The 26,294-nt window shown below is 37.9% G+C and overlaps 1 protein-coding gene across 2 annotated transcripts in view; it reads left to right on the top strand.

Moving 5' to 3' along the window:
* Positions 1–16,976: 16,976 nt before the first annotated feature.
* Positions 16,977–26,294, top strand: part of NUP107 (nucleoporin 107) — a 49,391-nt gene continuing 40,073 nt past the window's right edge. The window contains exons 1-5 of one of the 2 annotated variants that reach the window (XM_021678609.1): positions 16,977–17,149; positions 18,943–19,034; positions 19,522–19,608; positions 20,398–20,513; positions 22,994–23,138. In XM_021678609.1, coding sequence (XP_021534284.1) covers positions 17,142–17,149; positions 18,943–19,034; positions 19,522–19,608; positions 20,398–20,513; positions 22,994–23,138 — 448 coding nt within the window. In that variant the 5' untranslated portion in view covers positions 16,977–17,141. The remainder of the gene's footprint in view (positions 17,150–18,942; positions 19,035–19,521; positions 19,609–20,397; positions 20,514–22,993; positions 23,139–26,294) is intronic. The other variant, XM_021678610.2, reaches the window with a different exon arrangement.

Raw genomic sequence — 26,294 nt, 5'->3', positions numbered from 1 at the left:
TGAATACATGAGAGAAGTGTAATGATTCTGAGTAGAACTAAACCTAGTTTCCCATAACTGTTGATAGAAAAATGCATAAGTCTTTGTTGGGATATTGATAATACTTGTCAAAATTGGCTAATAAGCCTATTAATGGAACAGCTAAGTTTGTAGGCTTGACAGTTTATCTTTGAAAGGTAGAAGTAAAATACTGCTAAATAGGTCTGTTTTCTAAATGCAGATAAAAAGTATTCCACAATATTGCACATACTTTCACCTTGCTTTCTTAAGACATCCTTGTTTGTAGCCTATAGATTACTGAGCTTAAGAATTAAAGATTTTATCCAAAATTAGAGACATCTGCCTGACTTTTGTATCAAAAAATCAACAAATGTATTCAGTACTGCATGTGTACCATGTTCCTGGCATCGTTCACTGTGCTAGGGATATAGCAGGAATGTTCTGCCCACATGGAGCATACATTCCATTGGGGGAAAAGACTATCGGCAAATGAACAAAGCTCAATTGGTAATAGTCTATTAAACTTTCTCACAGCTTTCCATTTGGGACGATGTAATGATTTTAGGAAAACATTTTTAATATGTATAAAGATCATCTATAGGCAGTCAATAATTTCTCTGATTTGTCTGAAAGGGTACGGAAAGAATTTTTACTCTTGTTACATCATGAGCCTAGTTTAATCTGATTTTCCTTATACAGTGACACAGATAATTACCCAGATTCAGCATTTGGGTCAAAATCCAGGAGTTTTTTTCCTGAAAACTAAACACGTATTTTACAGGATTTTTATGTGAATAACCTTTTCACTTAAGTCAAAAGCTTATGGCAGTTTTAAAATAGGCAGAGATCAAAGTCTTTAATATTTTTGTCATTTGCCATTATTACCCATTCAAATTTCTATTTATACTGTGATAGTCTATATCCTCTGTGAACACTAAGTTCAGAACAGGAGACTCTACTACTGTCAAAACTTTTGAATGTACAATGCACTATGCTTGGGGCATAGAGGAGTTGCAAAGAGTAAGTGATAGACTATGCCCAGACCCTGCTGGCAAGGTGGTTAATGTTAATCAGTGGTGGGGAAGATCAGTCAAAAAGTATCCAAAGAGTAAAAATCTAAAAATTCATAACCATAGATAGTTTGTGCTTATTATCTGTACTAATAATAATGACTAACAGTATAAATTGTACTTTGCTTTTAAATGTATGGACTATTTGATTTATATTTCTATTTTGCTCAGGTCAGTTTTAGATTGCCTGAGCAAATTAACCAGTGATGGAGAACTATATGGCTGGCAGGAAAAAATTAGTATTTCTCTATGCTGGAAATGGAGCACAATCAAATGGGTACAGTATACAGTGGGTGGTTAGCAGGGAGCTACTCTGCTGTTGTAAATGGGAGTAATATGACTAAAGCAACAGATTTGATAGCTGTGTGAAAGCCCAGGGAGGAGGAATAGTAGAGCCAGAGTTAACCCAGCTAACCTGTGGGCTGCTTGGGTCTGTAAGCATGAAATGACTAGGGTTGGCGCCATCGTGAGAAGGGGAGCCCAAGAAATTGTTCAAAGGAATAACTGAAGAATTGGTCGGTGACTTAGATGTGGGGACTGAAGGAAAGAGATTAACAGGACCAGAGGGATGAGCACCAATGACAAAATGGAGAATTGTTTTTAGTGCATGAGCGAAGGAACTTTTTGGTGAGATAAAGTTGATGTTAAGTGAAATATTGTATTGAGTATATTCTGAGAAGAGGCAGATTTTAACAGTTGAGTCTTGGAGCCATTGACATACAGGAGGCAACTGAAACCATGAGTGAATTAAATTATTTTTCATAAGGATTAAGCATGGAGAAAGTGAAATAGGAAAGCCTGGCCTAAGTGGGCTGGGGTTGAGAAGGGCTAGAGTACAAAAGATTGCTATTACAAAGGGAAGGCAGCAAATAGCCTTCCATAGCCTGAAAATACAGCATCTTTGATGGCAAGGAACAAGATAATGTTCTTCTCTACTTGTCTTATGCTGTAAGCCAGCAGTAATTTCATTCTCTAGACACATCATAATTTGTATCTGTCCCTCTTTATACTTCTTGGTGGGGAATTGGCTACTAATCTGAGACAATAGGATGGTTTTGGAAATAACATCCTCTAATTAGTACCAGGTCTATGGATGTCAGTGTAGTGACTAAAGTGTTTCAGAGCCAATGGTGACAAGTTTTCAAATTCATCTGAACCAAAACCAAGAGGCATCTTTCAAATACATGCCATTGAAGTACTTCTCCATATACCTTTCAATAATATAAACATTTTTGTTCCTCTCAATTTTCTTACAAGGCACTTTGGTGTTTTACCCACAAAAATGTGTTAGGGAGATAAATTCTTATTAACTGGGCTCTTATCTGTTGTTGATCTATTTCTATTGCTCTCTAGACAGATATTCATGTTCTAGTTGAACAGTATGTATTAGTTTGTAGGGCTACTGTAACAAATTACCACAAGTTTGGTGGCTTAAAAGAACAAACTTTCTCACACTTCTGGAGGCCAAAAGGCCAAAATCAAAGTGTTGGCAAGGCCTTGCTCCCTAGCAGCTCTAGAAGAGAATCCATTCCTTGCTGCTGGCATTCCTAGGCATTAGGCCACAATCCTTCCAAACTCTGCTTACATCTTCATATCTTCTCTGTGTGTGTCTCCTCTCTTTTAAGGACATTTGTGATGGCATTTAGGGCCTACCTGGGTAATCCAGGATAACCTTATCTCAAAATCCTTAACTTAATTACATCTGCAAAGACCTTTTTTCAAATAAAGATAACATCACAGGTTAAGGCTTAGGATGTGGACATTATCTGGGAGCCATTATCAGCCTACTGCACAGTGTTTTACTAATTTTACGGTAACAAAGACTAGCATGGATCTACTCTAGGATAACCCCAAACATGCTGAATTGAATTATTCGCAGGCCTAGGGATCTCCTTTGAGAGATCCCACCTAGGAAAGCCCCAGGTTTAATCTACTCAGTAGAGATTCTTTGGAGGGAAACCTAGAATCAGATGAGACTTCCAGAAATCCATAAGAGGTATATTCTGGGCTAGTTCCACAATTCCAGAACCAACATAGTACCCATGGATTACTGCTGTTATCCCACTGAATCACCATCCACTTATGTATTAGCGTATATCTTGTCTATACTACGTATTTTATATTTTTCAGTGGTGACAGAAATTTCCCCCTTCTACTGACTTAGATTTAGGAGTGATATAAATAACGAACTTTATTTTCTTACTTTTCATTTTCAGACTCGAGGGTTTTCCCTCCATCTCACGCCACCTTTAATCAGACATACATGATTTCATATTAGAAGTAAAGGAGCACTTCTGAAACCAAATAGTGTCATGATTTAGAAGATTTTACTCAACTCTGCAGTGAATTGAATGTTTACTATTTTTTGTTTGTTTCTTGTTTTAGAAATGGGAGTGATGGATAGGCACGAATTAAATGACAAAAATTTATTTGAACAAAAGAAAGTACATTGAACATTTAAGCAAATTAGGGATTAATTTAGTCCAACCTTTTTTTTTATTATTACATCTTGCATTAGGGGTGAGGTTTCCGTCTGTAATCACTTCTCAGAACTGAATTTGGACCTTCTCCAGATAAATTTTATACATTAATTACTTGAAGTAATGGTAGAAGGAGACAGTAACCATCTGTGTGGTTTACATGTTAAGATATAAACTTAAAGTTCCCAGAAGTTGATTTAGTCCTTCTCTACTGGAACTATTCTGGAAAAAGTTCTCATTTCACTCATTCATTCCTTTGAATTTTCTGACTTCAGTAAAGCATCATACAAGATTTTAACTGGCAACTTTAATAGAGTCTCTATTTGCTTAGACTCATAAAACAATATCAATTCCTGAAATACATTTTTGAGCTCCTTGCAGAAGCTGGACCAGCTGGTAATGAACTATTTAGCAAACACCTAACAGCTAGCTCTTAATTTTTCAGGAACAAAGAGAATGTTGTTAGCCACTGCCCCAACACTAATTTCTTTCCACTCTGAACTAGTATAAGATATTCTTACGGTCAAGGCATTCTCCCCTTCTCAGAATGTGGCTAAGGCCCGATGTAGAGTTAATGCTTTTGTTGCCCAAGGCCCTCTGCCAAGATTCGTTCAAGGAGGGAAAAGAGGACAAGTCTCAGGAAGTCATCCAAACAGGGTAGATGTAAAATGACAAACTGTCAGCCCTGGAAAGGGAAGGCGATTTGCAAGGCCACCTCTGCCACCACTGTCAGAAGAGAGCTGCATCTCCCCAAGAGTTCCTCTCCCCAAGGCTATTACATCATAAGGAAGGGCTCAGTTTCTTAGCTCAGTTGCTCATAAAACTGACTGAGAGAAGCAGTAAAATTGGTCACAATTGGCTTAACTGCTTTATCTCACTTTGAAGAAGAAAGGTGAATTCTAGATAGCAAAAGATTTTGTGGCAGGTCTCCTTGACCTGCACGAAATAAACTGAAACACCACATGAGTTAAATCAAAATATATTCAATATCTAGCTTGAAGCCTAGTTCGACTATTAACTCCTCTTTTCCAAAGGAAAATAATCTGTGGAATTGTAATAACAATTATTATATATTAATTACCAACCTGTTATTACATAGGAATCTATGGAACCATTCCATACATAGGCTATTTCTCTGCTTTCCTTTCCTGCTATTCTGTCAAAGGTGAGAGAATCACAGAAGTTTAAGAAAGCTGTCACCCAGGTTCCCCAAAACAAACTAAGGGGAATGATGAAAGAATAAGAAAAACTAGCAAATGATCCTTTAATTCTTGTTTTCTGGTACAGTGTTTCCATGAAAGAGACCTTTTTAGATTGAAGAACTCAAGCGCTAATGGTGGAAAGTAATAATATTAATCATTCCTTGGGTCTCCTACTATATGCCACTCACTACTCCTAAGCACTTTACATGTGCTTTTATTTAGTCCTCAAAACAGTGCTGTGCGGGGTGCCTGGGGGGCTCAGTCATTGGGCATCTGCCTTCGGCTCAGGTCATGGTCCCAGGGTCCTGGGATGGAGCCCCGCATCGGGCTCTCTGCTTAGCAGGAAGACTGCTTCTCCCTCTCCCACTCCCCCGCTTGTGTTCCCTCCCTTGCTGTCTCTCTCTCTCTGTCAAATAAATAAATAAAATCTTAAAAAAAAAATGCTATGCAAGACGGGTTATTAGTGTTCCCTAATACTGCCAACAGAAGCATTAAATCAATAGAATTAAATATTCATTTTATGCACTGGAAAATGAAATTATTTTTGCTGATATTATAAGTGAATACCTCGAGGTGCCTGGCTGGCTTAGTCGGTGGAGCATCTGATTCTTGGATCTCAGGGTTGTAAGTTTGAGCCCCATTGTTGGGTGTAGAGATTACTTAAAATCTTAAATAATAATAATAATAATAAGTGAATACCTCAAAAGTTCAAAAAAAACCACAATCTATTAGAATTATTCAGGAACTTGGGAAAGTGGCTAGATACAAGGTAAGTATGCCAAAGATTAATAGCTTTAGTCTATATTCACAGTAAGTACTTGGAAGTTGATATGAGGTAAACATTTATGACAAAAACTATAAATCCCTGAAGGAATAAAGCTAATAAGCAAGAGCTATTATAAAGTCCTAATAAAGGACATAAATCAAGATCTGAACAAATACTATATTCTTGAATGGGAAGACAGTATCATAAAATATCAATTCCCCCAAATTAATATTTTAATGTAATATAATTCCAATTTGAATTTCAACTGGGTTAAGTTTTGAAATTGAAATTTAATTAAGTGATCTTTAAGTTCAAGTGAAAGAAGTAATGACACTAATCAGCATAGAATTGAGTCCAGAAGTAGATTCTAGTACATAACAGAAATTAATATATGAGAAAAATACAGTTCAATAAGAAAGAATGTTAATAAATGATGCTGGCAGGGGCGCCTGGGTGGCTCAGTTGGTTAAGCGTCTGCCTTCGGCTCAGGTCATGATCCTGGGGTCCCGGGATCAAGTCCCAGATCAGGCTCCCTGCTCAGTGGGAGGCCTGCTGCTCCACTGCTTGTGCTCTCTCTCTCTCTCTCTCTCTCACAAATAAATAAAATCTTTAAAAAAAAATAAAATAAGTGATGCTGGCACAACTAGCTATCCATCTGAAGAAAATAAAAGTTCAACCCCTATATAAAGCAAATTTCAGATGTTTTTAAATTTTTCAAGCTATAAAGTAAGAAATCTTAGAAGAAAATCTAAGAGACTAGAAGTGTAGTCTAGAGATAAAGAAGACCTTTTTAGCCAATTCAAGAAACTCAAGCTATTTTAAAATTAAAACATTATATATTTAAATTATAATAAAATTAAAGAATATTTCTATATAAAGAATATATATACAGATACATAATTTGCTTGGCAAAATATATTACAAAGTAGATTTGGGAAAATATAACAATATATAGAATACAAAGTTCTTAGAAATTGTGAAGAAACAATCCAAAGGAAAACTGGATGAAATATTATCAGGCAATTCAGAGAAGAGCAAATCCAAATAGCTCATAAACATAAAAAAATGTTCCAACTAGTAGCAGAGAAGTGCAAAGCAAAGTACCAAAGAACCCAACACATGGGCAAAATTCGCAGAGATAACTTATACTGTAGTTCCAGAAAGGAGGTTAGAGAACAAGAAAGAAATCCTATATTACTGATGGCAATGTGCATTGTAGAGCCTTTGGGTAAATCAAAATTTTAATTTGCTATCTGCTAATATCTGTTAAAATTGGAAAACAGGCATATTTGACACAGCTATCCTATTCCTGATAGCTACACCAAAAAGATGAAAGGATATATACACAAAGACTATTTACTGCCTCACACTATTGAAGAAAAAACAGAGACAGGGTGAATGACATCATCAATGAAGAATAATTGAATTGATTCATGCAAAACATAGAACATTATGCAGCATTTCAAAATGAGTATGATGTTTATGGTTGACTGAGAGGGATTTCTATGACGTATCGAAAGTGGACAAAGCAAGGTACTGAAAGATATGTACCAGGTTGTTAACATGGTTACAGAGGAGGGAGGAGGTGAGGAAGTTAGGGGGATCTCAGTAGGTGAAAGAAAAAAAGCAAAAATACATCAGTAAAGGGCGTCTGGGTGGCTCAGTTGGTTAAGCGTCTGCCTTCAGCTCAGGTCATGATCCTGGAGTCCCTGGATCGAGTCCCGCATCAGGCTCCCTGCTCAGCGGGGAGTCTGCTTCTCCCTCTGACCCTCCCCCTCTCATGCTCTCTGTCTCCCATTCTCTCTCTCAGATAAATAAATAAAATCTTAAAAAAAAAATCAGTAAGAAAAAGAAAAAATAGGAACACAAAGATATAGAGCATCCTCATTGTCAGTAGCAGGTAAATAAGTTTCTGGAATATAAATTTTAAAAGCTAGATGAATGTCATTATTAGATATAAAATATGAATGTAAACATGTGGAGGGATAATGAGCAATAATAAAAATCACTGTGTGAAGCAGTAGTAATATGAGTGACTTTTGAATTATTCGTTTGCCCCTCATGTTGTTATGCTATCGTTAAGTAAAAATAAGTTTAAAAAAATTTTAAGTAAGTTATCATAACTTCATACTTAAGTCAGGAAAAAAAAATCATCATTCAAAAAGTCAAAGGAGTTTAGCTTTCTTTTATTACCAAAAATCCAACCTTTTTACAAGGGCTAAAGAACTTTAGTTGATTTTGTGAAAGACAAGGAAGCGATACTCCCCTAGGATGGCAAGCAGTTTCCTAAAGATTAACCTCAATCATTTAAAAATTGCAAATAGGAAGCCAAGATGGACTTTGAAGTACAGATTTACCTAATGCCCTTTTGCAGCACAGACTAAAGCTTCCAAACAAGTTTCAAGGTCAATGTTCAAGACAGACACAGCTTTTTCTTGCATTACAGAGCACTGCCAATCATTTATGCTTTTAAATGTACTTCTATTTATAGAACCTGCATAGTTTGCTCTTATATGTCAATATATTTGTAGCTCAGAATACATTCAAAGTATTTTTAAAGTCAACTCCTGCTCTTGATTTATAATCAAATATGCCATGTTTTCAATCATTAAAATAACACCTTGAAAATCTTGTTGTTAAAGAATGATTCATAGCAAGGCGCCTCGGTGGCTCAGTCAGTTAAGCGTCTGACTCTTGGTTTCGGCTCAGGTCATGATCTCAGGGTCGTGAGATGGAGCCCCAGATGCTGGGTGTGGAGCCTGCTTGGGATTCTCTCTCTCACTTTCCCTCTGCCCCTCCTCTCTCTCTCCCTCCCTCTCTAGGAAAAAAAAAAAAAAGAATAGATTCATAGCATTATGGATGCATGATGCATTCTCTTCAGGATATAGTTTGATAGATTCTCTAAATTAGATAAGATATTTATTTATAAACAAAGATAACAGTACATATTTGGTAAGCTGCCTATTTAAATTTTTAATTATTTGTTATAGTGTTTCTGAAAGTCTATCATTTGGTTAGATAATAATGTGTGTTTTTTCCCTCTAAATTCCTTCCCCCTCTCTGCTCTCTCCCATGTCACTCTGTATCTCCGCCTCGCTCAGCACATGCCTCCCATCTTCAGCCAACACACTGAGGTCTGGACAATGACCCGCATTAGGTAAACTGGACTGAAGGCTAAATGCCCTTATCCGTGTTCTTAGCACTACAGAAGCCACTCCCTGGACTCTTGTGCAAAGCCCAGAAAAGAGGAGAGAACACCTGTGATATGTGAGATTGAATTTCCTGCCTTCAACCCACTAAGCCAGGCAGGATGAGGGCTCAGTCAGAACTAACACCATATAAGAAGAACAATTTAATATGACTTTTCTTACCCAGTCGAATTTATGGGCTAAGGTTCATGCTAGCTACCTTCTTTTCATAATAAAGCTAACCAGAGTATAAATCGTGCTATTTAGAGAAAAGAGAATGAAGCAATGCTCTCTCCAGGGCCCTAATAAATCATTCTTCGGAAACACAAATGTGTTTGATTTACAGGATTTCTATGCCAACCAGAGAAGTATGTGAAAACAGCAAAGTAAAATGCATAAGCTGCATTGTGGTTTAGTCGGAGAATGTCCTATATCAACAGGGAATAACGATTTTAGTTTTTCAGTTGCTCCCAAGATCATTTCCACTATCGATGAAGCCTGAGATGTCTGTAAAGAGGAGTCATTGCAATTGATTTATTTGTCTGGCAAACTTTTTGTAAGCAAATTCACCACTACCTTGAAAATGTCACTGACTATTTCTGCTTAAGACACTAGAAGCACAAGGGGCGCCCAGGTGGCTCAGTCGTTAAACGTCTGCCTTCTGCTCAGGTCATGGTACCAGGGTCCTGGGATCGAGCCCCATATCGAGCCCCATATCGAGCCCTATATCGAGCCCCACATTGAGCCCCACATCAAGACCCACACTGAGCCCCACGTCGGGCTGCCTGCTCGGCAGGAAGCCTGCTTCTCCCTCTCCCACTCCCCCTGCTTGTGTTCCCTCTCTCGCTGTCTCTCTGTCAAATAAATAAAATCTTAAAAAAAAAAAAAAAAAAAGACGCTAGAAGCACAAGCCATAATGAAACCTGTATTGAGCTAACCCTTACTGTTAGAATTCTAAGAAGCAATAATATATTTGTGATTTTATGTTAAAAATCTCCCAGACATCGATGTCTAAATCACAATTCAGCAATAAAAGAGTAACTCAAAATTATAGTTTCACATTTCATCATTCTACTTCCTCTTCAAATTGAACACGATTTAAAAGAATTAAGAGAAGCTGTAACACAAATTATTCAAGGGTTCTTCCTGTTTTTAAGCTTCACAAGATTATGATGATAAAGAAATCTTTTGAAGTGGTAGAGAGTACTGTGAAGTATATATGATAGAGTATACGTGAAAATAAATTTAATCTGATTATACAAATGTAGATACTCTTACTAGAATATTTTTTGAAGAATTGAATCAATTGTATTGATTGGAAATGACCCGCTCATTCAAGAAAAATTTGAGCACATACTAAATGACAAAAGGTAGAGGTGAAAAAAACATATGCTCCCTGCCTTCTTGGTGCTAAACAAAAGAGCCAGCACTTCTATTGAATATTTGCTATATGTGCTGCGTGATAATATTAGCCAATGTTTTTTGAGTTGTTATTATATACCAGGACCGTTCTAAGTGATTCATACATGTAAACTGATTTAATCCACACAGTAAATCTGTATAATCTGTTATATAGAAGCATAGACATCATTTGTCCAAGGCTCCACCAAGTAAGTAGGGGAGCCAGGTTTCAACCCAAGGAGTTTTTGTGTTCTGTACCACCTCTCAAATTGCTATGTAAATATTATTTAATTACCAGTACAAACTGTTAAGGATAATAGTCATTTTCTCAATTTTACAGAGGAGGAAACTGAATTGTAGAGAGGTGAAATACCTCATTAAATGTGAACTGACCAAGATCCTACCCACTACACTGCTTTATTGGGAAGAAAGACCAGTGTCAACCAGGCTCTACATTTACTTTGACCCTACTTGATCTTGAAGTAAAGCATTTTTCTTCAAACCAAATAACATCACCCTTTCCCCTGCAAAAAAAAAAAAAAAGTCATATCTGAAAAGACATAATGTACTCAGTCAATAGCTTCCCGTTATTATCACCACAACCACATCCTTGTCTAGAATCCTATCAATGTCTTCTTGTCTTTCCATTAGTTTTTCTCCTATACATGAAGTTCAAAAACACATCCGAATCTTTGAGTGCAGTTTACACTTCACACTTAAGTATTTTTTTCTCCCTGACTCATGAACTTTTTTGTGAAATTCAACATTTTATTCTACCTCTTTTTGCCCCCTGATCTGAACCAACTTTGTATCTTGCAGCAAAGCTCTGTTTTGCTTCACATCATTGATGTTTTAACTACTTTGCAATATCACTACTACTTATGCATAAAATGTCAGAATTTCATTCTGCTTACTAAGATCTGATACATTTTGAGCAGTGAGCTGAATTAAATAAAAAATTTAGTTTATTTTGGTATATATATATTCACAACAATGTGAATATACTTAATGCGACTGAACTGCACACTTAAAAATGGCTAAAATATTAAATTTTATATTAGGTATATGTTACCATAATTTTTTAAAAGATTTTATTTATTTCAGAGAGTGAGAGAGAGAGAGAACATGAGCAGGAGGAGAGGGAGAAGCAGACTACCCACTGAGCAGGGAGCCAGATCTGGGACTCAATCCCAGGACCCCGGGCTCATGACCTGATCTGAAGGCAGATGCTTAACCAACTGAGCCACAGAGGTGCCCCAGATGTTACCAGACTTTTTTTTTTTTTTTAAAGATTTTATTTATTTATTTGAGACAGAGAGAATGAGAGAGAGAGAGCACATGAGAGGGGGGAGGGTCAGAGGGAGAAGCAGGCTCCCTGCTGAGCAGAGAGCCGGATGCGGGACTCGATCCAGGGACTCCAGGATCATGACCTGAGCCAAAAGCAGTCGCCCAACCAACTGAGCCACCCAGGCGCCCCGTTACCAGACTTTTTAATAAATAAATATAAGATGGTTGATTTGAAGGGGAAAAAAAGAATAAAACATTGGCAACCAAGCACTAATATCAATTTGCAAGATGGAATAGTTTAACTCCATAATATGTTTTAAATAGTAGTATTTTAAGAAAATAATAACCAAATTTTATTTGGTAACTACAATGGTGATTTAAAATATTTATGTTATCCATGTTATGATCAAATAACTATGTTTGAGTAGGTAAGTTTACATGATTTTTTTTTTTTAATGAGTGAATGTTCCTTTTCTCCCCAATGTATATCTTCCAGGTGCAAGCACAGTGCCCAGTACATAGTAGACATTTAATAAAAAATTGTAAATGGATGAGTAAAGGCTTCTTCAGGATTAGATCCACTGAACTGCTTTATATGGAGAACAAAAGGAGACTTTACAGTCATATTTATATTTTTCAGTATAAAGTTAATTATTTTGCACTCTTCATCTAGACAGGGAAAAATGCTTCTGCTGTTATTGCAGCATCACGGAAGAAAAAGGATTGGGACTGGTCCAATTTAATCCATGTTGCTAATGCCTCTATCACTATGTCTTGAGTTTGATGTTGCCAAATGAACTATTATTACCAAAGTAAGAATAAGATCATTTTTGAACATATATAATATGCTATACATATTATAATGCCTAGTACTGTTCTAAGGTGTTACACATATTAACTCATTAAATCTTTATAACAACCTTATGATCTAGCACTCTTATTACACCCAAAAGGAGAAACTGAGGCATGCAGTTGCACTCAAGGTCACATCGCTAGTAAGTGGTGGAGCTGGGATGTGACACTCAGGTAGTAGTCACGTGGATTTATAGTAAGAAAACCACTAACCAGCTACTTACAATTTACCAAAAGAGAAATTTAGCTCAGAAGGGAAAGATTGAAAAGACAACAGCCAGAAAGAACTGCCAGGTGAAAGAATGCTTTCTTCCAAGTTAGGAAAGAAGTCAGGCAGATTTTGAAAGCGAGACAAACTGATCTCACATGCCATCTGATGTGATCCTAAGAAACACTCAACAATACCAATGTAGGGGCACCTGGGTGGCTCAGGTCATGATCCCAGGGTGCTGGGATCGAGCCCCGCATCGGGCTCCCTGCTCCACGGGAAGCCTGCTTCTCCCTCTCCCACTCCCCCTGCTTGCGTTCCCTCTCTCGCTGTGTCTCTCTCTCTCAAATAAATAAATAAAATCTTAAAAAAAAAAAAAAGAAAGAAACTTAACATTTAAAAAAAAAACACAATACCGATGTAGTATTCCTGCATCCTGTCCTTCCAAATGTTTTTTATTTTTTTATTTTTATTTTTATTTTTTAAAAGATTTATTTATTTATTAGAGAGAGAGAGAGGAGGGGGAGGGGCAGAGGGAGATAGAGAATCTTTTTTTTATTTTTAAGATTTTATTTATTTATTCATGAGACACAGAGAGAGAGAGAGGCAGAGGCAGAGGGAGAAGCAGGCTCCCCGCGGAGCAGGGAGCCCAATGCAGGACTGGATCCCAGGACCCTGGGATCATGACCTGAGCAGAAGGCAGATGCTTAACCAACTGAGACACCCAGGCGTCCCTCAAATGTTTTTTTTAAAAGATTTTATTTAGGGTGCGTGGGTGGCTCAGATGGTTAAGCGTCTGCCTTCGGCTCAGGTCATGATCTCAGGGTCCTGGGATCGAGTCCCGCATCGGGCTCCCTGCTCCTTGGGAGCCTGCTTCTCCCTCTGCCTCTCTCTCTCTGTGTCTCTCATGAATAAATAAATAAAATCTTTTAAAAAAATAAAATAATAAATAAATAAATAAATAAAAGATTTTATTTATTTGACAGAGATTGAGAGTACAAGCAGGGCGAGTGGCAGGGAGAGGGAGAAGCAGTGTCCTGCTGAGCAGAGTTTTTTTTAAATGCTTATCATGAGAAAACAATGGGGACAAATCCAAATTGAGGAACATTCTGCAAAAATTGGTCTTAAAGTCTGGAGGACTATTCTAAATGAAAGTAGAACAAAGAGACAGGACAACTAAATGCATAATCCTCTATTGGATCCTGTATTGGAGGAGGGCTGTTATAAAAGGCATTATTGAGACAATTGGGGAAATTGAATATGTTAATTATGGTAGTCTGTCGATGCTAAATGTTCTGAGTGTTTATTGTATTGGGTAGAAGAATGTCTTGTTCTTGATTTAGGAGATGCCTTCTTAAGTACTTAGGAGTGAAGTGTCAAGATGTCTACAACTAACTTTCAAATGGTTCAGACAAAAAACAAAAAAGAACAGGCAATTGTGGGGAGATGTTAGTAATTGGTGATTATAGGTAAAGAATATATTAACACCTTGGGGTGCCTGGGTGGCTCAGTCAGTTAAGCGTCAGACTCTTGGTTTTTGCTCAGGTCATGATCGTGGGGTCGTTGAGATCAAGCCCTGAGTGAGGCTCCGTGCTCAGTGCAGAGTCTGCGTGAGATTCTCTGCCTCTTCCTCTCCCTCTGCCCCTCCACCCACTTGCATGCTCTCTTCTTTCTCTTTCTCAAATAAATAAAATTTTTTTAAAAAAAGAATATATTTGATGTGGGAAACAAAGACAGAAAAAAAAATTATTAAATTTCCTTACTGTCTACAGCCCATGGACAAGTCCTTGAAACAGGCAGAGTGACATTCCTCTAGGGACTCAGCTGCCTCAATGTTAATATTTTGCTAAGGGCAAAAAGCAATCTTAGCCTGACCCCCCAGGATCCTGTAAGTCTTCTTTTTTTTTTTTTTTAAGATTTTATTTATTTATTTGAGAGAGAGAGAGAGAGCATGAGAGGGGGAGGGTCAGAGGGAGAAGCAGACTCCCTGCCAAACAGGGAGCCCGATGCGGGACTCGATCCCGGGACTCCAGGATCATGACCTGAGCCGAAGGCAGTCGCTTAACCAACTGAGCCACCCAGGCACCCCTGTAAGTCTTCTTTAACATATAAAAATTCCTTTGGAAACTTCCTTTATCTTTACCCCAACCCCCACCAAGATACATGTTAGGAATCATCCTCTAAGCACATGGTCCACTGATATACATCTAAAGGGCCTGAGGGTTTACTAAAGAATAATAAGTGACCTTTCCTAACAATAGCTAGCCCCCTCAGGGTCCTAGAAACCTTGCTTCCAAAACACCTTGGAGGCTTGTGCTATCCCTAACTCCCTCCCAACTTCAAACTATAGAATCAGTCACTCCTCACAACCCCTGTGCAGCTTTTTCTGCCCATGGGTTCTGTCCCCGTGCTTTAATAAAACCACCTTTTTGCACCAAAGACGTCTCAAGAATTCTTTCTTGGACGTCGGCTTCAAACCCTAACATCTTTCCTACATCATATTGACACCTATTGTACTGTTTTTCAGCTTTAATGTAGGTTTGAAAGTTTTCAAAATAAAAAGTTAGGGAGGGGATAAACAAGTAATGATTTTCTTCCTCAACTGTTAGGGTCAAGGGAGAGGAAAGAGTGCTCTAGATCAGACAGTTTGGGTCTGAGTGCTCTTGGGATAGCTGTTTCCTAGTCTTTAGCTCCTGTGCCCCTGTTCCCAAGCCTTTTCTCCAGCTTCTTAACAATTCTGTGAGTTCCGGATAGGCTTCTAGTAAATTCCCTTTTGCTTAAGTTAGTGATAATGAATTTCTATCATTGAAATCAGGATCTCTAAAAATAAAGCTGGAATATATACAATATGCACCACACAAGGAGTTTGTTCCAAATAGTTTTAAAGTAGGTAATCAAATGAATACATTTTCAAATATTTGGGGGGTAGTATGATGTTCATGCCTACTATTTAAATGTGTCAAAGTGAGCCCCCCTGCACTTCAACAAGAGTTTTCTCTTTGCCCATGAACTGAACATTGGGCTAATCCTTTGACCCAAACTGCTCTTCCTCCTTATTATGTGCATTATGGTCAATCACTTCAAATACATTATATGAATAAAACACATTGGAATTCAGTTGCCAGGGGACACATGGTAAGAACCTGAACCACTGGCTCACATGGTGAATAAATTTGCTCCAGCACCACAAAATCATTAGGACCAGATTTCACTTTCTATAAAAGAAAAAGTGCACTTTTGTACAGGAATATTTGGAAAAAGTGCACTTTTGTACAGGAATATTTGGAGACAAGAAGAATGAGAGAGCACAAGGGCGGGACTCAGCAAGTAGGTTATTGAAAGAGGATATTTTTTTAAATTTAAATTTTAGTTAGTGAACATACAGTGCAATATTGGTTTCTGGAGTAGAGTTCAATGATTCATCACTTATATACAACACCCAGTGCTCATCACAAGTGCCCTCTTTAATACCCATCACCCATCTAGCCCATCCTCCACCCACCTCCCTCCATCACCCCTCAGTTTGTTCTCTATTGTTAAGAGTCTCTTATGGTTTGTTTCCAAAAGAAGAGACTTTTGAGGACTACTACGTGAAGTGGACATTTGGCATCTCATTGTTTATCTTTGCAATAACTCTCTGATAGAAGTGTTACCTCCATTCTACAGATGAGGGGGGAATATGTGCAGGAGGAGGGTTCAAGCCTAGATACAGCCCCAAATCACTTTTCCCCCCAAAAATGTCATGTGGTCTTAGTGTGTCAAGAGGCCTTCTGGTACATTACCTAGGATTGCAGCAGAATATAAAAAGGTAAGGAAAAACTTGGACTGATTCCTTCAGGGCCAGAATATACTACTTTTTGGCTATAGGGGCACTTTGAAATAGAGGGCAATACCATCACCCTTTATCCTTTTTTGTATGTTTATTTCAAGTTTTTATTTAAATTTAAGTTAGTTATTACAATACATATGCTGTAATATTAGTTTCAGGAGTAGAATTTAGTGATTCATCACTTACATATCACTCTTTACGCTTTTTAAGACAGGTGATCTTTTTCTCCTTAATAGGGGAAAATATCAAGTAAAAAAACGAACAGCCGTTATGGAAAAGAATTTCAAGAATCTTAGGGGGGGGTTACACTACAATTCAAACAAGGTGAGTAAGTGAGACTGACAGAGACCCCTGAGGTGGAGGGCAGAGTCTGCACGTCTGAATTCCAAGTCCGAGATTCCTTTTTACTAAGAATACCAGGAAATGACTGCACGTTTCTCTAGACTGTCAACACACCCCAACTTTCCCTTTAGGATCACCTGGCGCTTGGACCACGCCCACAAATACCCGTCAGGCAAAGTGGCCGCCGCGCCTCCGCGCTAGACCCCCTCAGGCGCCGCCCCCTGCCCGGCCCAGCACTGCCGCCTCGGCCGGGCCTGCCCCGCCTGGCGCCGTCACACTCTAGCACAGCCTTCGCGCCTGCGCAGGCCGGACCTGCGGCAGTAGGCGGAAGTCGTCGCGCGTGCGCTAGATGGGAAAGCTGTTTCTTCTCCCTCCCTCCCCCTTCCCTGTAGGGCGGCTCTTCTTGGACATGCTTCCGGGTCGAGGGGTTTGCTTCCGGAGAGCGGGAAGGCTGAAACGGGGTGATTAAACTGGAGCCGAGTTTGCGAGGTTCTTGTTGGAGAGAAGGCCGTGGCCATGGACAGGTCAGTTCTGGTGGTACTGGCCAAGCTCGGAGACTTGCCCCTCCTGCTTGTTGGCGGAACGAAATAGGTGAAACCCAACTCTCAGAGGAAGCCGGGGAGGGCCCAGGTGCTAAGCCTAAGACTGCTTTCCCGGGGTGGGGGGCTCTGTAGGTGATGGAAGAAAGGCCGCTTGGGTCGGGCTGGGTATAGACGGTGATAATGCCCTGCGTTCTCGCGGCAACTCTGCCATCTGTTTTGTGTTTTCGCGCGACATTTGTCGGTCCTGGGGTGGGCGGATAGGAGGTGGCCCGGCATTCGAGATGCTGAGTGACCTGCCCGAGATCACAAAGCCAGTCAGTGAAGGAACTGGGTTTTCAACCCAGACTTTCTTATTACAAGTTCCAGCATCAGAGAGTTACTGAATTGAGTTCTTTCAGTCACCCTGGCACTATGCTAGCTACCTGCGACATAGGTGAGTTACTCTATGTTCTTGGCTGCGGGGAGTTGGTTGTATAGTGGAGGAGATATCCGAGCAGTGCAAAGTGATGTGTTTTGACTATTCTGTGAGAAGAGAAAATGAGGATGCGGTTAAGTCCACCTGCCACGGGAGGTAGCAGGAAGACTTCTCAAAGGAGGTAACTTTCTAGTTAGTCTGAATAATAGTAGCCAACATTGAGTGCCTTAAACGCTTTAAATATATTACTAGCTAATTTAATTTTCCTACGGTCTTTTGAGGATAGGTACTATGATCCTCTTTTCATAGATAACACTGGGGCTAAAAGAGCTTAAGAACTTGGTCACAGTTAGGAAGCTAGTAAGTAGAAGAACCAAGTTGCCAACCTGGATCAATGTGTCTCCAGATTCCAGGCGGCTCTTTCTGGTGAGTTAAGTGTTCACCAGGTGGGTGAACAAGGGGGCAAATGTAGGCCTCTGTAGAAGAAACAACATGTATAGGGTGCAAGAATATGAAAAGGAATGCGTTATGTAGCCGAATGGTCACATGCAATGTGTGTTTGTATGGGGATGTTGGTTGCTGAATGTGAGGCTGAACTGGTAAGCTGGGGTTAGTTAGATTGTAAAAAACAAAGGAAATCTGGACTTGTTCTGTAAGCCAGAGAGATTCCGTAGGCTTCAGAGCTACCTGAAGGTTTTAAGTGGAGGAAAAGCATATTAGATTTTTGTCTCAAAATACAGGTCTTTTAATTCACACAATTTATATTTTAGACTTTGGACTGAGAATGGTGGGAGATCAGAGGCTCTGTGACTGCAAGTAGTACTGAGACCAGAGACGTCATTAGTGTACTCTGGGGAGAAATAACTTGAAGGATCATTTCTCTCCAATTTACTAGAATTCTTTTACTTAGTCTTACATTTTGTCAGTCCAAACAACAGAATTTTTCACAGTACCCCCGGTTTGAAACATTTGGAAACTACAGAAGATCCTTTTAAGAGAGAGTTCCTGCAATTTTAGGGAACTCCTCAAATTAACAGAAGAAAGATCTGCCTTCCTGAAGCAATTATGTAAAATAGTGTTATAATATAGATTTCAAGTGTTGAAATCATTCCATAGGCAAAAATAACAAATTGAGTACTAGAAACTCAAAGATGCCTGTGCAGGAAAAATTTGAGAGGGACTTTGAAGGATAAGCAAGATTTGGAAACAAAGAGCACTGTCAACCAAAAGCTCAAGGACTTGGCTACTGGGATGATCTATACCTTGACTGACCCAGGGTCCTTTGCTCCAATCATGATAAAGTTCTTTGCAGATGCTGCATTCTCATTTCATTCACATGAACTTAATAATACTATTTTAGGAGTGGCTATGGAGAGATGTCATCCCCTGTGATCCGGGAGGCAGAGGTGACTCGGACTGCACGGAAACAGAGTGCTCAAAAAAGAGTTTTAAGTATCCTTTGCATTTTAAGTATTGTTATACAAATTGCAATATGCTTGGAATCAGGATTATATAATTTTCTTTTTATGAGAGATACTAAACACTCGCTATTATAACAAAGTACTGTGGAAATTAGTTTAAGTCCCCAGATATGTTATTTGGTAAATTAAATGCTGAAATTCAATGAGATTAAGATTTGTGTTACCCCGAAAATAAGGATGTTCTGTTTTACTGTTATCATATTGTCATTAGCTTCTGCTAAGATTAGGTATCTTTTTTTAAAATTTGAAATGTAAGGACCATGTGTAGTACTAAGACTGATATTTGAGAAATTAAGTAGTAGAGGGAGTTATTTACTCTTTGCATAGAATAAATGGTAGCCATAAAAACCTTGTTCTTAAAAAAATGTATTCACATATTTATATAGTGTAAATATGGTTAATTTGAACTTTAATGATGTCTTTTCTATGTGGAAAACTTTTCTTAATGCTTTCTATAGTTCGGCCATCCCAAGATGAAATTTTTGCTACTACTACACCAAGAAATCAGGTTATCCCTCGGACTCCCAGTTCATTTCGACCACCTTGTAAGATTTTTTGCTTTTAAAGCATTTAATAATAATAATAGTAGCTGTAGGTTAAAACTTAAAATACACATAATAAATATAATCTTTGGTTATGATATCAGTAATTAAGAACAAATAATAATGATTGCAGTTACTATGTACAAGGTACTGTACTTTACATAAATACACAATGACTGTAACGTAAGTATTATCTCTATTTTGCCAAAACAAAGTGAGACTTGGAGAAACTATTCAGTAAGGATAGCATGGCTGAGCAAATATGTAAGTAATGGAATCAAAATTCAAGCAATGATTTGTATACTTCAGAGGCTATGCCCTGTACACCAAATGGCCTCTTCAGTATGCTTTATAAAATTAGAATATGAAGAATCCATGGACTTATTCATGTCCTTTTTTTTTTTTTTACCACTCAGTTATGTTTTAACAAAAGCATCTCTATTTGCAGTAAAAATTTTTCCTGATGGCTCAGTAGTACCAAAAGCCGAAATTTAGAAAAATAAGTTAAATCTTCATATCGTGGAAATGTTAATATTTAAAGTATTTACTTGGTTAGAATCTACATAATTAAAAACAAAGTTATTGGGGCATCTGGCTGGCTCAGTCAGTAGAGCATGTGACTCTTGATCTTGGGGTTGTGAGTTTTAGCCCATGTTGGGTGTAGAGATTACTTAAATAAATTTTAAAAATTAAAAAAAAAAAACCAACAAAGTTATTTACTGTTTGATTGTTTTGTTTTCATGATCACTGTTCATGCACTTTAGATTCTTTTTACTAACCTCTTATTTGTAGTTACTCCACCCAGCCGAAGCTTACTAAGGCATCCAGATGTTTCCTGCATTCTTGGAACGGGAGGGAGGTCTCCCCGGCTTACACAGTCTTCAGGGTTCTTGGGAAACCTGTCTATGGTATGTAGGAAAGCAGGGCTGAAAATATTTCCACCTTCATATAAAAGTATGATATTGAGCTGAAAAGCCTTTAGTGAGATTTGAAGTCATAGTCATCAAAAGAGTAACTAGGTGATGGAGATTGAAATAATTTTTTGGTTAGGCTTTCAGAAAACAAACCTGATAAGCGACTGCCTTCGGCTCAGGTCATGATCCTGGAGTCCCGGGATCGAGTCCCGCATCGGGCTCCCTGCTCGGCAGGGAGTCTGCTTCTCCCTCTGACCCTCCTCCCTCTCATGCTCTCTGTCTCTCATTCTCTCTCTCGCAAAAAAAAAAAAAAAAAAAAAAAAAAATTAAAAAAGAAAACAAACCTGAAGCATCTCATGTCACAGATGGAAGCTGCAACACCAAAAACATTTAGATCCAGATAGAATGTGTTAATCTGATAGTCTGCTGATCCAAAGAAATAATTGGTGGGTTGCTAATAGCTATAAAAGCTGAGCCCTGTTTTGAAGCATAAAACAGTAGGAAGCCAAGAGTAATGGATGAAGAATAGCATAAGGAAGAGAGACGATGCATTAAAGGAAAGAAAAGAGAAAATGTGGAAAAGTAGATGAGACACTCTGCAGGAATCATCGTGGTACAGTATTTAAAATAGAAGAAATGTCATATAAACTGATACAGATTGACTTGATCTAGGTGTTTAAAATATCCTCTAGAAAAAGAAAGGATTGTATCTGAGACGGAAACAGAAGAGTTCTGTTGGAGTAGTAGAGTACGATGGCTAATTTAGTGCTAAAAATATAAAAACGGTCCTTCTGTATTTGCCTCTGTGCTTATTAAAAAGGCACAGGAATTTTTATACACTCTTGAAATTGTCTAGGTGTTTTCTGAAGAATGATTTTGCATGGAAATAAGTCAATCGGAGAAAGACAAGTATCATACGATCTCACTGATAGGAGGAATTTGAGAAACAAGACAGAGGATCATAGGGGAAGGGAGGGAAAAATGAAACAAGATGAAACCAGAGAGGGAGACAAACCATAAGAGACTCTTAATCTCAGGAAACAAACAGAGATGCTGGAGTGGTGGATGGGAGTGGGGTGGGAGGGAGGGGGTGGCTGGGTGATGGACATTGGGGAGGGTATGTGCTATGGTGAGCGCTGGGGGAATTGTGTAAGACTGATGAATCACAGACCTGTACCTCTGAAACAAATAATACATTATATGTTAAAAAAAAAGAAGATAGTAGGAAGGGAAAAATGAAAGGGGGGAAATTGGAGGGGGAGATGAACCATGAGAGACTATCGACTCTGAGAAACAAACTGAGGGTTCTAGAGGGGCGGGGGGGGTGGGGAGGATGGGTTAGCTTGGTGATGGGTATTAAAGAGGGCACGTATTGAATGGAGCACTGAGTGGGTTATACGCAAACAATGAATCATGGAACACTACCATCAAAAACTAATGATGTAGGGCGCCTGGGTGGCTCAGATGGTTAAGCATCTGCCTTCGGCTCAGGTCACGATCTCAGGGTCCTGGGATCGAGTCCCGCATCGGGCTCCCTGTTCCTTGGGAGCCTGCTTCTCCCTCTGCCTCTCTCTCTCTCTCTCTCTCTGTCTGTCATGAATAGATGAATAAAATCTTTAAAAAAAAAAAAAACTAATGATGTAATGTATGGTGACTAACATAACATAATAAAATAAAATTTAAAAAAAAAAGAGAATGGTTTTGCATGTTAAATCTCTCCTTGTCTTAAAAGGTTAAATTGATCTTTAACATGTTTATTGTTGTCTTACAGATTTTAGTGTTAATGTCTAACAATGATCTAGCCATTGAACAGTTTTGTTCTGTATATGAATCTAGTTTATTTTGGCAGTGTTTACCGTATTCTGCTTGAGAACATGAGTGAATTGACTACATCTGGGTTTAAGCAAAAGAAGATAACTTATTATTTATCATTTCAAATATCCATTTTGTATATATATTTTTTCATTATTGTATATATTTCATTAAATGTTCACATTTCCTCAGTTATGTCAATTTTTTTTTAAGTTGGTTTGTTTAAATCAGGCTTCAAATAAGATAAACACATTGCATTTGCTTGGTATGTCTCATCTTTTAATCTGTAAGTTCCTCCATCATCCCTTTTATTATAATTTATATGTTGAAAAAACATATAAATTTGTCATTTGTCCTGTATAATTTCCCAATAGTGAAAAACTGATGTGAACTTAGAGCAGTAGGACCACCATATTTTACCTGCTAATATCAGCTTAAATATTACAAAATGCAATGTTTATTGCTTTTAAAATATATATGGAGTAGTACAAAGAAGAAAATAGTCATGAAAGCTGTGATTTCCTTAACAAAATAGCCTGTGGCTATCTCTTAAATGTGAAAAACACATATATAGGTTTAAAAAAATTTAACAATGTTAAAGTCTTTATTCCCTTAATGGCAGTAGCTCATTACTTTTCTGTATCTTCCTTTTTTTTTTTAAGGTAACTAATCTGGATGACAGTAATTGGGCCACTGCATTCACATCACAGCGATCAGGAACCCTCACAAACACAGAATCCCACAGTGTAACAGAGGACGTTACTCTCAGTGCTGTCATGTTACGTGAGGATGATCCTGGTGAAGCTGGTAAATGGCTTTGAGCTTTTTAATGAAATAGCCTGTACCTTTACTAAGATGAAGGAAACTGTCTCTTGTGAATGTCATTATAAAGTATTTTTGGTTAAGCTGATTAGTTATGGTAATGCCTGAGCCATTTGATGTAGTAGCTCTGGAAGGTTGAGAACCTCACCTTAGTTCTCAGATGGAGCGTCTTGCTTCAGTGTAAATACCTTGTCAGGTTAGTAGACAAGTCTCATATCTTTATTCTTTTCACATTTGTTCTGTTGAAAGAACATCTCTTTTTCTTTAGGTTTAGTTTTTATCTAATATTGACATATTTTGACGTGGATGCTAATGCTGTTTATTTGCTTTTTTCAAATAGTATCGTGACCTTTCTAGTTTTAGATTGGTTATACTATTCCCTTTTGGAAAAAAATGTTTGCTTTCCATGTGTCTGTGTGTACTCATTATTACACAGGTTCTTCACTTTATCATCATCATAAGCTAACATATAATGGTGAGAGTCAATGTGCTTACCTCTGCATGAACATTATCTTTTCTAATGGTCCATTAAAGAGTTACAATAACTATTCCCATCTGGGGGGAAAGGAAATTGCTGCTCATGGTGGTTGACCTGCTTAAGCTCACCTGGCTAGGAAGTGACTGGCACCAGGATTTGAAACTAAGTTTGATTTTACAGCCCTTCTCTTAACAGGGTGGTAACCACTGCTTCCTTATAGTATCTGCCAGTAATAAGTACTTAAATTTTGAGTGATTGAGAAATCCTTTATACTGAATCTATAAAATATAAAAAATGTTTGTTTTTTAGTATGAATAATGGATGAGACCTTAAATATGATACAGTACTTTAGTAGAGTGTATGTATTTTCCCTGAGTAGAACATGTCGTCTTAGTATCTGTTATAACTTTCTCAGCTACCTTGTTATGTGTTTAAAATGCAATTCAAATATTTTAAAATATGGCTCACATTTTTATAGTAATTGTTGACAGATCAGATAAATACCTAACACAACTTTGGGCTCTTAAAAGACTTGTAGGTAACAAGAGAAAAAATAGATACATTGGACTACATAAAAGTCTAACATTTCTATGCATCAAAAGATACAATCAGTAGAGTGAAAAGGCAGTCCACAGAATGGGAGAATATATTTGCACATCTTATATCCGATAGGAGGTTAATATCTAGAATGTAGAAAGAACTGCAGCTCAACAACAACAAAAAACAATGCAATTTAAAAATGGGCAAAGGACTTAAATAGACATTTCTCCAAAGAAGATATAAAAATGGCCAGTAAGCATATGTTAAGATGCTCAACATTACTAATCGTTAGGGAAATGCAGATCAAAACTGAAATGAGACCACCTCACACCCATTAGGATGGATACTACCAAATCAAAACAAAATAAAACAAAAAACAGGAAATAACAAGTGTTGGCAAGGATGTGGAGAAATTGGAGCCTTTGTACATTATTTGTGGGAATGTAAAATTGTGCAGTGCTATGGAAAGCAGATGGCAATTCCTCAGAAAATTAAAACTAGAGGGCACCTGTGTGGCTCAGTCGTTGAGCGTCTGCCTTCAGCTCAGGTCATGATTCCAGGGTCCTGGGATCGAGCCCCGCATCGGGCTCCCTGCTCGGCAGGAAGCCTGCTTCTCCCTCTCCCACTCCCCCTGCCTGTGTTCCCTCTTTAGCTGTGTCTCTCTCTGTCAAATAAATAAAATCTTTAAAAAAAAAAAAAAATTAAAACTAGAATTACCATATGATCAGCAGTTCTACTTTTGGATATATGCCCCAAAAAAACTGAAATCAGGATCACAGAGATTTGTATACCCTTGTTTGTAGCCCCATTGTTCATAATAGCCAAAAGGTAGAAGCAACCCAAATGTCTGTTGATGGATGAATGGATAAATAAATGTGTTATCTACATACTGTGGAATATTATTCTACCTTAAAAAGTAAGGAAATTCAGACACATACTACAACATGGATGAAACTTGAGGACGTTTTGCTAAATGAAATAAACCAGTGATGAAAGAATACTGTATGATTCCATTTATATGAGGTACCAAAAGTAATCAGCTCCTAGAAAGTAGAATGATGGTTGTCAGGGACTAGAGGAAAGAGAGGAATGGAGTTATTTAATAGGTACAGAGTTTTAGGGTTTTTTTCCAACTGAGATATAATTGACATGTAATGTTGTATAAGTTTAAGGTGTACAACATTGAGTTGATGTATTTACATATTGCACTGTGATTATTAGTGTTCACTAACACCTCCATCATACCTTCACATCACAGAATTACCATTTCTTTTTTGGGGTGAGAACATTTAAGATCTAGTCTCTCAGCACCTTTGAACTGTATATAATACAGATTTGTTGACTATAATCAATGCTATGCATTAGATTTCCAGAACTTACTCATCTCCTAACTGCAAGTTTGTACCCTTTGACCAACATCTCCAATTTTCTCACCCCCTAGCCCTAGTAACCACTGTTCTGCTTTGTTTCTGTGAGTTTGGATTTTTAAGATTCCATATGTAAGTGTTATCATATAGTATTTGTCTTTCTCTGTCAGATTTATTTCACTTAGCATAACGTTCTCAAAGTCCACCCATGTTCTCGCAAGGGGCAGGATTTTCTTCTTTCTCATGGCTGAATAATATTCCATTGTATGTATATACCACTTCTTTATCCATTCATCTTGTGATGGACACTTGGGTTGTTTCCATATCTTGGCTATTATGAATAATACTGCAGTGAACCTGGGAGTGCAGATACCTTTTCAATATCCTGTTTTCATTTCCTTTGGATATATATGCAGAAGTGAGATTATGATTTCATATGGTAGTTCTTTTTAAAATGTTTTGAGGAACCTCCATACTCTTCTGTAGTACTGAAGCAGTTTACATGCATAAAATATGCATAAAAGTTCCCATTTCTCTACATTGCAGCAGTTATTATTTGTCTTATTAATCATAGCCATCCTGACCGGTGTGAGGTGATAATTTCATTGTGGTTTTGATTTATATTTTTCTGATAATTAGTAACATGGAGCATCTTTTCATATATCTATTGGCCATTTGTAGGTCTTTGGAGAAATGTATTCAGTTCCTCTACCCATTTTTTAGTTAGACTGGGGTTTTTTGTTGTTGTTGTTATTG

Source organism: Neomonachus schauinslandi, chromosome 5, assembly GCF_002201575.2.
Source record: "Neomonachus schauinslandi chromosome 5, ASM220157v2, whole genome shotgun sequence".
NCBI classification, from domain to species: Eukaryota; Metazoa; Chordata; class Mammalia; order Carnivora; family Phocidae; genus Neomonachus; species Neomonachus schauinslandi.
This window is presented reverse-complemented; position numbering and strand designations above follow the sequence as displayed.